We start from the raw sequence: 11,188 nt of genomic DNA, 5'->3' as shown, positions 1-11,188 counted from the left end.
GAAGGTGAGATCTTAGGGAGAAATGTTTTTCTGTGAGGGTGGGGAGGCCCTGGCCCAGGTTGCCCAGAGAAGTGGTGGCTGCTCCATCCCTGGAGTTGTTGAAGGTCAGGTTGGATGGGGCTTGGAGCCCCCTGATGCAGTGAGAGGTGTCCCTGCCCATGGCAGGGGGTTGGAAGTGGATGGGCTTTGAGGTCCCTTCTTACCCAAACCTTTCCATGATTCCATGATTGAATGTTTAACAACCCCTGTAGTTTGAATGGGATGCAGCACTCCCCATCCCTGGTTGTCCATGTGTTTTGCAAAGGAATTTGCCTGCAGAGGTGGAGAAACTGAGGCACAAAGCACGGATCAGCTTCAAATCCCCAAACAGGCCTTTTTAAAAAACAGCCTTCATCTGAAGCCTTTGTGTTTCACAAGTTGCTTCCCCTCTGCTCCGCTCTGCTGAGACCCCACCTGGAGCCCTGGGTTCAGTTTTGGAGTCCTCAGCACGGGAATGATGTGGAGCTGTTGGAGCAAGTCTAGAGGAGGCCACAGAGATGATCTAAGGGTTGGAGCATCTCTCGTATGAGGACAGGCTGAGAGAGTTGAGGTTGTTGAGCCTGGAGAAGAGAAAGCTGTGGGGAGACCTTAGAGCAGCTTCCAGTCCAGAAAGGGGTTCCCAGAAAACTGGGGAGCGGCTCTTGATCAGGGGGTGCAGGGACAGGATGAGGCGGAACGGGTTTTAGCTGAAAGAGGGGAGGTTGAGATGAGATCTTAGGAAGAAATGTTTTGCTGTGAGGATAATGAGGCCCTGGCCCAGGTTGCCCAGAGCAGTGGTGGCTGCCCCATCCCTGGAAGTGTTGAAGGCCAGGTTGTTTGGGGCTTTGAGCAGCCTGATCCAGTGAGAAATGTCTCTGTCCATGGCAGGGGGTGGAACTGGCTGAGCTTTGACATCCTTTCCATGATTCCATGACTCCATGATCCTTGAAGGGCAAAGACATTTCTCCAAGTACTGTTTTTCCAAGACAAATCCTATAACTTTCCTTCAAGCCACAGGTTCCAACTTGGTTCCTCCATTTGCCTGGGTATCAGAGCTGCTTTTGGCCTGGGGTGGAATCAGAACCTTTATTACTATGAAGGTCAAATTGGGTTTTCTCACCTCACAGTGCAACTTCCCTGCTGGCATCTCCAGCACCAAGTTTCCTCCCGTGACTCCACAGATGAGGTGGTGGAATTATTTTTTAGTGTTTTGGGCTCTTTGGAAGATACAACTTCCCAGTGTGAAAAGGAAGCAGTGGATCAGAAAGCGAGATGGAGCGAGAGAGACAGGGAATTATTTGGTCCAAGATTGTAACAGCCACCCAGAATTTGCTGGAAGGAAGAAAACCAGCCTGATTCTTCTTGCTTTGAGAGCACGTCCAGTAAATTTAATTTAAAAATCACAAGCACAGATGGCTTTTCTCAAGAGTCAAAGCCCCAGCGGCACAGCGCTGGCTTCCAGGAGCGGCCACCAAGCACCGCATCACTCAAAATGATGTGAAAAACCTTCTTGAGATGTTCTGGGGTCACCTGCGCTGAAATTTAGCCCTGATTCTCCATCCCCAGTGACTTGGGCTGGTGGAGCAGTTGAAGTTCAACAAACTTCACTCCAGCGCTCACCCTTTCTCAGCGTGCTTCGTTCTATTTTTGGATGCCTTGTTGTGCAGTGCAATTAGTCACCTCCTTCCCAGACAGATGGTCCACAATGACACAGGAGCTGCTTTTTTAACCCGTCACTTTTCCATCGGTGGGAATGAGCCTCTGCTTCCTAAATAACCTTAAATACAGAGTGCTTGCTGTAACTGTGGTGAGTGGGCGGCGCAGGATTGTTTGTGCCCAGGTTGGGCTCGGCAGTGGGTGGAACCACAGAAAAGGCAGGAGCTGGGCGAGGGCACTTTCCCGTAAGGAGAAATTGGAAAACCAAGACTTGATGCACTGGATTAAACCTGCGGGTAGTATGTGTTGGGCAAACGTGGAAATACAGAATCCTAGAATGCCTGGGTTGGAAGGGGCCCATCCAGTTCCAACTCCTGCCATGGGCAGGGACACTCCTCACTGGACTAGGTTGTTCCAAGCCCCATCCAACCTGGCCTTGAACACCTCCAGGGATGGGGCAGCCACCACTTCTCTGGACAACGTGGACCAGGGCCTCCTCACCTTCACAGCAAAACATTTCTTCCTAAGATCTCATCTCAATCTCCCCTCTTTCAGCTAAAACCCATTCCTCCTTGTCCTCTCCCTGCCCTCCCTGATCAAGAGCCCCTCTCCAGTTTTCCTGGAGCCCCTTTCCATACTGGAAGCTGCCTTCTCCAGCATCAACAACCCGAACTCTCTCAGCCTGTTCTTGTACAGGAGGTTCTCCAGACCTCGAATCATCTCTATGTCCTCCTCTGGACTCACTCCAACAGCTCCATGTCCTTCCCGTGCTGAGGACTCTAGAATTGGATTCAGGGCTCCAGGTGGGGTCTCAGCAGAGAGGAGCAGAGGGGAAGAACCCCCTCCTTCCCTGCTGGTCCCACTGCTTTGGATGCATGTATTCCTGCCCCGGCTCTAGTTTTCCAATGAAGGCTTGGCAAAGCTGGAGTAGGCAGTAGCGCTCCTGGGGAGAACCAGAGCAGCAAAAAAAGCGTTTGAAATCCAGATTTGGGTGGAAACTGTTTGGTTGTGGTGTTTTCAGGTTAAGGAGCAAGTGATCGGGCAATGGTGAAGGGGAGGTTTGGCTGCTGGGGGGAGTGTGGGTGTCCTGGCAGTGTGGGTGTCCTGGCACCTGACCATGTATGGACCCCCACAAACTCCAGCATCAGAATTTCAGAGGAGCCAAAGTTTAGATGAGATCATCGGAAGAAATGTTCTCCTGTGAGGGTGAGGAGGCCCTGGCCCAGACTGCCCAGAACAGTGGTGGCTGCCCCATCCCTGGAGGGGTTCAAGGCCAGGTTGGATGGGACTTGGAAACCACCTGATCCAGTGGGAGGTGTCCCTGCTCATGGCAGGGAGTGGAACTGGCTGGGCTTTGAGGTCTTTTCCAACCCAAACCATTCCATGACTCTATGATTCCATGGGGCAAGAGGGGGAATTGAATCCCCCTAAGAGGTGAGTGATAGAATATTTAAATTTTCTGCAGCAAACCCAATATTTCTTAAAGGAAAAACTCTCTCTGGCTGCTGTGGTTGTCCCCAGTCTCTTGAATATTCTAGGAGTTGTTACTGAAAATAAGGCAAAGAGAGGTCATGTCCCCACCCCCCTCGCAGCAGGAACCCATCTCTGCCACCAGCAAGGATGGGAAATGGCTAATGGCTCTGTTAATTAAGAACCAGTCCTCGATTTTCGTCTCCCATTAATGGAAGAGAAATGTTTCTAGAGCCCATTTCATTTAGCCATGAGATCTGGGAGGTAGAATTCAAAAAATCATGGAATGGGTTGTGTTGAAAGGGACCTCAAAGCCCAGCCAGCTCCAACCCCCTGCCATGGGCAGAGACACCTCCCACTGGATCAGGGGCTCCAAGCCCCATCCGACCTGGCCTTGAACCCCTCCAGGGATGGGGCAGCCACCACTGCTCTGGGCAACCTGGGCCAGGGCCTCCCCACCCTCACAGCAAAACATTTCTTCCCAAAATCTCATCTCAATCTCCCCTCTTTCAGCTCAAAACCAGTCCCCTTGTCCTATCCCTGCCCTACCTGATCAAGAGCCCCTCCCCACCTTTCCTCGTGTCCCTTTCCAGACTAGAAGCTGCTCTAAGGTCTTATTTTCCTCAGGATTAATAACCCCAACTGTCTCAGCCCATACTCATACAGGAGGTTCTCCAGTCCTTAGATCATCTCTGTGTCCTCCTCTGGACTCGCTCCAACAGCTCCACGTCCTTCCCGTGCTGAGGACTCCAGAACTGGACACAGGCTCCAGGTGGGTCTCACCAGAGTGGAGCAGAGGGGCAGAATCCCCTCCCTCCCTCCCTGCTGGTCCCACCGTTTTGGATGCAGCCCAGGACACGGTTGGTTTCTGGGCTCTGAGCACCTTCTGTTGGCTCTTGTGGAGCTTCTCCTCCCCCAGCTCCCCAAGTCCTTCTCCTCAGGACTGGGTAGAAAGTGGAGCAGGGGTTGCTCATTTTCCAAGCAATTCCAGTCATTTTCAAGTGTTGGGGTTTCAACTGACAGTGATATCTTGGGCTGGTTGGTTTTTGGGTGTATTTTACGTTTATTTTATACTTTGTTGAAGCCTTTTATCAAGGGCGTTGGGGAAAACCAAGCATCGGGGTCAGATGAGATTGGACACGGGAGTGGGGCGAGCATTGCTGGTTGTCCTCAGGGATTGAGCTCAGTTTACCTTGAAAATATGAAATATTTGGGGCTGTAGAGGACGCAGATTTGGAGCAGATGAACCCGAACAGAGCCCTTGAGGGCTCCAGGTGCAGCAGCATCACCAGCTTCTGCTGGGACTCCTGGAAAAGGCCTTGGATGGGGAATAGTCATTCCCTTCCTCCAGGTGATGATGCTGGGGGATGCTGGGGGGCTGGGAGGGGAGCTGGGGGGAGAGAGGGGCGGCTGGGGGGGAGCAGGGAATGATGCTGGGGGATGCTGGGGGGCTGGGAGGGGAGCTGGGAGGAAGAGGGGTGGGGAGAAAGGGGTGCTGGGGCCAAAAGGATGTTGAGAGGGGAGCAGGGAGGGTGCTGGGGAGGGAGCAGGAGTTGTGCATGGGGGGGTGCTGGGGGAATTGGAGGGGAGGGTGCTCAGGGAGTGGTGGGGGGATGCTGGTGGGAAGTGGGTTTGCTGGGTGGATGCTGGGGGAGCAGGGGGATGGTGCTGGGAGGGGATGCTAGGGGAGATTGGGAGAGATACTGGGGGGAGCTGGGAGGGGCAGGGGGGCTGCTGGGGGAGCTGAGGGGTAGACGAGGGAGCTGGGGGGCAGTGGGGGTGCTGGGGGAAGAGGGGGACAACTAGAGGGGAGCAGGGGGGTGCTGGGGAAAGCTGGGGGAGTGGGGGTGATGCTGGGAGAGTGGTGGTGGGATGCTGGGGGGAAGTGGGATGGTTGGGGGATGCTGGGGGAGGGGGGCATTGCTGGGGCATGCTGGGGGGAACTGAGGGAGCGGGGGGCAGCTGGGGGGATGCTTGAAGGGGTGGGGGGTATTGGGAGCTTGGGGAGGGCATACTGGGAGGGGGCAGTGGGTTGATGCTGGGGGATGGTGGAGTCCTGAGGAGGAGCAGAGGGGAGCAGGGGAGGAGGTTGTGGGAAGCGAGTGGGTGCTGAGAGGGAGCTGGGGGGAATAATGGGGGAGGGGGACTGGGGTGGGGTGATGCTGGAGGGTCGGCAGGGGGCAGGAGTTGAGGGGGTGCTGGGGGGTTAGGGTGGACACGTGTGTGGGAGTGGGAAGCAGACTGGGGGGCAATGCTGGAGGGGGACGATGCTGGGGGAGCACTGGAATGCTGGGGGTTGAGGGGGAGATGCTGGGAGGACACTGAGATGCTGGAGGGGGGCGATTTTGGGGGGGGCATTAAGATGCCTGGGGGGAAGGAGGGTGATATTGGAGTGGGGACACCGAGATGCTGGAGGGGGTGATGCTGGAGGGTGGGCTCTGGATACTGGGGAGGTTGTGCTGAAGGGGGGGCACTGGGATGGGAGGGTTGGGAGGTTGATTTTGGAGGGGGGGCACAGGGATGCTGGGGGGGATGCCAGAGGGGGGCACTGGGATGCTGGTGAGGGGGATGCTGGAGGAAGGGGGATACTGTGGGGGGCACTGGGGTGCTGGAGGGGGGCACTGGGATACTGGGAGGAGCGCTGGGATGCTGGGGTGGGAGATGCTGGAGGGGAGCGATGCTGTGGGGGGCACTGGGATGCTGAGGGGGATGCTGGAGGGGGGTGATGCTGTGAGGGGCCCTGGGATGCTGTGGGGGGCACTGGGATGCTGTGGGGGGCACTGGGATACTTGGAGGAGCACTGGGGTGCTGGAAGGGGCACTGTGATGCTGGGGGGGGATGCTGGAGGGGGGCGATGCTGGGGGGGCACTGGGATGCTGTGGGGGGCATTGGGATGCTGGGAGGAGCGCTGGGATGCTGCGGTGGGGGATGCTGGAGGGGAGTGATGCTGTGGGGGGCACTGGGATGCTGGGAGGAGCACTGGGATGCTGGGGAGGGGGATGCTGGAGAAGGGGCAATGCTGGGGGGGGCACTGGGATGCTGGGAGGAGCGCTGGGATGCTGGGGAGGGGGATGCTGGAGAAGGGGCAATGCTGGGGGGGTGGGATGCTGGGGGGGCACTGGGATACTGGGGAGGGGGATGCTGGAGGGGAGTGATGCTGTGGGGGATGCTGAGGGGGCACTGGGATGCTGGGGGGGATGCTGGAGGGGGGTGATCCCGGGGCCCTGGGGTGCTGTGGGGGGCACTGGGATGCTGTGGGGGGCACTGGGATACTTGGAGGGGCACGGGGGTGCTGGAAGGGGCACTGTGATTCTGGGGGGGGATGCTGGGGGGAGGGGGTTGCTGGAGGGGGGCGATGCTGGGGGAGGGGTGCCCTAGGACACTAGGGAGGGGGATGCTAGTGGGGAGCACTGGGATGCTGGGAGGGGATGCTGGCATGCTGGGGGGGGCACTGGGATGCTGGGGGGGATGCTGGGGGGAGGGGGGCGATGCTGGGGGAGGGCGATGCTGGGGGAGGGGTGCCCTAGGATGCTAGGGAGGGGGATGCTGTGGGGAGCACTGGGATGCTGGAGGGGGCACTGGGATGCCGGGGGGGTGGATGCTGGGATGCTGGGGGAGGCACTGGGATGCTGGTGGATATGCTGGGATGCTGGGGGAGATGCTGGGATGCTGGGGGGGGCACTGGGATGCTGGGGGGGACACTGGGATGCTGTGGGGGGGGGCACTGGGATGCTGGGGGAGATGCTGGGATGCTGGGGGACAGGTGTGGCCGATGCTTGAGGAGCCCTGGGGTCCGGGAGGCTGCCGCCCCCACCTCTGCGGCGCCGCCCTCGCCCCCCCTGCCCACCCCCCCGGGCCGGGGCGGGGTTTGTCCCCGGCTGCGGGCGATGCCGGAGCCGGTGTGAGCGGCACCGGGGCTGCCGGCGGCTGCGGGCCCCGCTGCCCGGCCCCGGGGGGGGGGACGGACCGGCCCCCCCGGCCCCGCCATGCCCGCCGGCAGCACCGAACCCGATGGGATCCTCAGCTACCAGGTCCGGGGGGGGGGGATGCTCCGTGCCTGCTCACTGCGGCACCGCCCGGGGGGGCGGGATGGAGCGGGAATTGGGGGGGGGGGGGCATGGGGGGTGGGGGGGAGCAGAGAGGGAGGGGGAGTTTGGGGGGCTCAATGAGGGGGTCATGGGGAGAGGGGATGGGGGGATGGTGGATTGGGGGCATGGGGAGAGGGGATGGGGGGGGCATAATGGTTGGATGGGGGGCATGGTTGGATGGAGGGGGGGCAGAAAGGGAGGGGGAATTTGGGGGGGTCAGTGAGGGGGGCATGGGGAGAGGGGATGGGAGGATGGGGGGATGGTGGATTGGGGGCATGGGGAGAGGGGATGTTGAATGGGGGGGCATGGTTGGATGGGGGGGCAGAGAGGGAGGGGGAATTTGGGGGGGGTCAGTGAGGGGGGCATGGGGAGAGGGGATGGGGGGTGGTGGATGGGGGGTGTGCACGGGGGAGGGGGGAGGGGCTGGTGATGGATGGGGGGGGTCCATGGTGGGGGTTAAGCGGAGGGTAGGGGGGCCTGGTGGATGGGAAGCGACATGGGGGGGCAAAGGGAGTGGTGGGGGAGGGGGGCATGGTGTGGGTGGGGGGGGCATGGAGGAGGAGGGGGGGTCCGTGGAGGAAGGGGGGATGTGTGTGTTGCAGAGGGGGAGATGTGGTGGAGGGGGGTACAGAGTGGAGGGTTGGTGTCTATCGAGGGGGGCATCTTGGTGGAGGGGGGGGGTCTAGGTGGAGGGGGGGTCTAGGTGGAGGCATTTGTCCGGATGGCGGGGGTGTAAAGGGGGTGCAAAGAGGGGTGAAGGGCATTGGCAAGGGTAAGGGGGGGTGTCTGTAAAATGGGGTGCAAGGAGGTGCCCTTGAAGGGTGAGGGCCACGGCGTCAGCGAGGGAAGGGTGGAAGGGGGAGCAAGGGACGCCCCAGGCCAGTGCGGGAGGGATGGGGGGGGTGGCACCCAGACGCTGCCTGTTGCCCCCTCCTCCATCTCAGTGCAAACCACTGGTGATGCTGTGGCCTTTGTGTCCCCCCGCCCTGTCCTGGGGGGCGACAGAGGCCACTGGGGGGGCTCAGCTGTTGTTCCCAGCAGGCAGGAGGCAGCTGGGACACACACCACGCCCCCCCAGCCTCTTTCAGCATCTCCTTGTCCTGGGGGGGCTGTGGGCAGGGGACCCAGCTGAGGAGCTGCTCTGGGTGACAAATGAGAGGTGGGGGATTAATTAACCTGCCCTGAAATTACAGCTCAGGGAAACGAGTGAAAGGCACTGACATCTCCCCCAGCAAACGGGGGCAGCCACATCCTCGTGGTGACGGCCGTGTCCCCCCCACCCCCCCAGCACTCAGGACCCCCCCAGCCAAGGAGCCATGAGGGTGGTGGCTTCATCCAGGTGGGGTGGAGATGGAGGGGGATGAGGAGAGGTCTCCTGCTCCACCCCCAGAGCAGCCCCCTGCTATCCTCATCCCATAATGACACCGGGATCTGTGTAATTAATTACTCTCTGGGCGAGCTTCGTTGTGTTAATGATGGGCAGAGGGGCTGGGACTTGAGCTTTGTCAGCTTGTTTGGTGCTTTCAGCCTCTCCTGGCACCAGGAGGACTCAAAGCTGGACCTGAACCCTTGCTCTGTGCTTCTCCTCATCCTCAACAACGCTAAAGCTTCCCAGGGAAAAAGATTTTTCTTTCTTAATCAGAGGACCTGCACTGAGGCACTCAAAATTTCTTCCTTCTCCTGCTGGGATAAAACAATCGGAGCAGAATAAGAACGTGGAGAAGTTCTCGGAGATGGGCACGGGTAGAGGATGCACCTCGGGGTTTGCTGAGGCTGTCATGGAATGGGCTTTGCTCCTTTGTTCCAGTGATTCCTGATTTCATTTTGCTGAGCCAAGATTCCTTCCAGCCTCCTAGCAAAGCCAGCTCTGAATCCCCAGCTGGAGCTTTGTGCTTAGGAAATAGTGAAGTGCAACAACCCCGGCTGCTCTGACACTGAAAAGCGAGCGATGCAGGTCTCTGTCCCCTTTCCCAGCCCATGTGATGTTTTCCAGGTGCTTGGAGGCAGCGGAGAAGGATGGAGAGGGAAGGTGAAGCGCCTGCCAAGTGCTGGTCCCCATCCTGGGATGTGATAATTTGTTTTCTGGTGGCATCTCTCCTTCCTCCTTCATCCCATCTCACTGGTCTGCAGCCCCACAGCTCTATTAAATCCTTAAATCCTCCAGCAATTTCCGCACTGAAATCCCCGCTCCGAGTCCGTTTGAGTGGCCTCACCAGCACCGAGTGGGGTTTGAGAGGGGCTGTGTCCTTTGGGCGAGGTCGGCTGGGATTCTAGCGATGCTGCAGTGGCTGGGGAAGGGTGACGGGATGCTCGGAGCATCTCGAGGTGCCCACTTGTCCTGTTTCCTCCCCTTTTTGCTCCTGAAGATTTAATATGAAATCATAACAAAGCAGTGGAGACCTGGGCTTGGAGCACAATGGGATTTCACCTGGTGAGCCCTTGGTGTCACCTTCCTTTGCCGTGTTACTTTACACCCCGTGTCACCTTTCAGCCCAAGCCGGGCAGTGACCTTCTTGCCGAGCAGCACTGAGGAAGACATTCCTTAGAGCAAATGGATTTGTAGGATGGCAACGGCAGATGGGCTCAGCTTGGAAAATGAAGGAGAGCAAGAGGAGGTGAGGAGAATGGAAGTGTTGCTGGTCTGGATGTCACCACGCCACGCCAGGACCTGGGCTGGCTCACGAGGATTTCTTGAAGCACCAACAGGACGGAGGCTGCACTTGAAGCTGGACCCTCCTGAAGCACCAAGGAAGATGTTGATGGAAACCAGTGCCACCCCAATGGGTTGAACCTCACTTGGGTTCTGGGAGCTCCTGCCTTTCGCCCTGGCAGGATGGAACGTTTACACCCTGTTGCCCAATTCTGGATGGTTTTTGCTCAAAATGGAGCTGGTTTGTCTCCGTCCACTAAGTTTTCCAAGCAGGAAGAATTTTGGGGCAGAGATGCCCAAATGGTCACTTCTTGCATACCTGGAATCTGTGTCCACTGGGCTCCTCTTGGTGCTTGGAAATCTGGCCCTGGGATTGTTCTGGAGTTCAGTTATCCCAGAAACTGGTGACCAACCTGAGGAGGATGCAGAATGGGAGCCACAAGATGACCCTTCTGGAAGGGTTTGTGGAGTCATCAAATGTCCTGAGTTGGAGGGAACCCACAAGGATTACTGAGTCAAGCTCCTGTCCCTGCACAGGACAACCCCAATGTTCCCACCTTGAGTTCCTGGCAGAGCAGCTGGGGCTGTGCCGAGGGGCCGAGCACCTCCCAAACAGGGGAAACTCCCCCCAAACTCCACTGGCGTTTCCCAGAGCTGCTTTGTGTCAGGACGGGTTCGGCATTGCTGGTTGGAGCACGGAGGCAAAATCGTTTCTCAGCAAGAAGGAGCTTTTCCCCGTGTCACTCGTGGGGCGTTTGGATGTTGTGACTCCCAGTTCACTCCATTTATTCCCGCCCTGACACTGAGTCATCACCCACTCTGATGGAACGTGCTTGAATTTGTGATTTTATTTCAAATGCGATGTCATTTCAATTGTGATTTAAAGCAATTTTTTGTGGAATCACAGAATCATTAAGGTTTTGTGGAATCACAGAACTCATGAGGTTCAACAAGGCCAAGGGCAAGGTCCTACACCTGGGTCAACGCAGTCTGGGATTCCATGACAGGATGGGGGATGTCGTGATTGAGAGCAGCCCCAAGGAGAAGGACTTGGGGTGTTGGGGGAGGAGAACCTCAACATGAGCCACCAACGTGCGCTCACAGCCCAGAAACCGAGCTGTGTCCTGGGCTGCATCCAAAGCCTTGAGGCCAGCAGGGAGGGAGGAAATTCTGCCCTTCTGCTCTGCTCTGGTGAGACCCCACCAGGAGCCGTGTGTCCCGTTCTGGAATCCGCAACGTAAGATGGATACGGAACTTTTGGAACAGGTCCGGAGGAGGCCACAGAGAAGATCTGAGGGCTGGAGCA

At 58.3% G+C, this 11,188-nt stretch overlaps 1 protein-coding gene across 2 annotated transcripts in view; it reads left to right on the top strand.

Moving 5' to 3' along the window:
* Positions 1-7,007: 7,007 nt before the first annotated feature.
* Positions 7,008-11,188, top strand: part of SLC4A8 (solute carrier family 4 member 8) — a 30,689-nt gene continuing 26,508 nt past the window's right edge. For both annotated transcript variants that reach the window (XM_069878933.1, XM_069878931.1), the window contains exon 1: positions 7,008-7,175. In XM_069878933.1, coding sequence (XP_069735034.1) covers positions 7,131-7,175 — 45 coding nt within the window. In that variant the 5' untranslated portion in view covers positions 7,008-7,130. The remainder of the gene's footprint in view (positions 7,176-11,188) is intronic.

The sequence above is a fragment of the Phaenicophaeus curvirostris genome, chromosome 30 (assembly GCF_032191515.1).
Source record: "Phaenicophaeus curvirostris isolate KB17595 chromosome 30, BPBGC_Pcur_1.0, whole genome shotgun sequence".
NCBI lineage: Eukaryota > Metazoa > Chordata > Aves > Cuculiformes > Cuculidae > Phaenicophaeus > Phaenicophaeus curvirostris.
The sequence above is the reverse complement of the archived record's forward strand: the minus strand, read 5'-3'. Positions and strand labels throughout refer to the sequence as shown.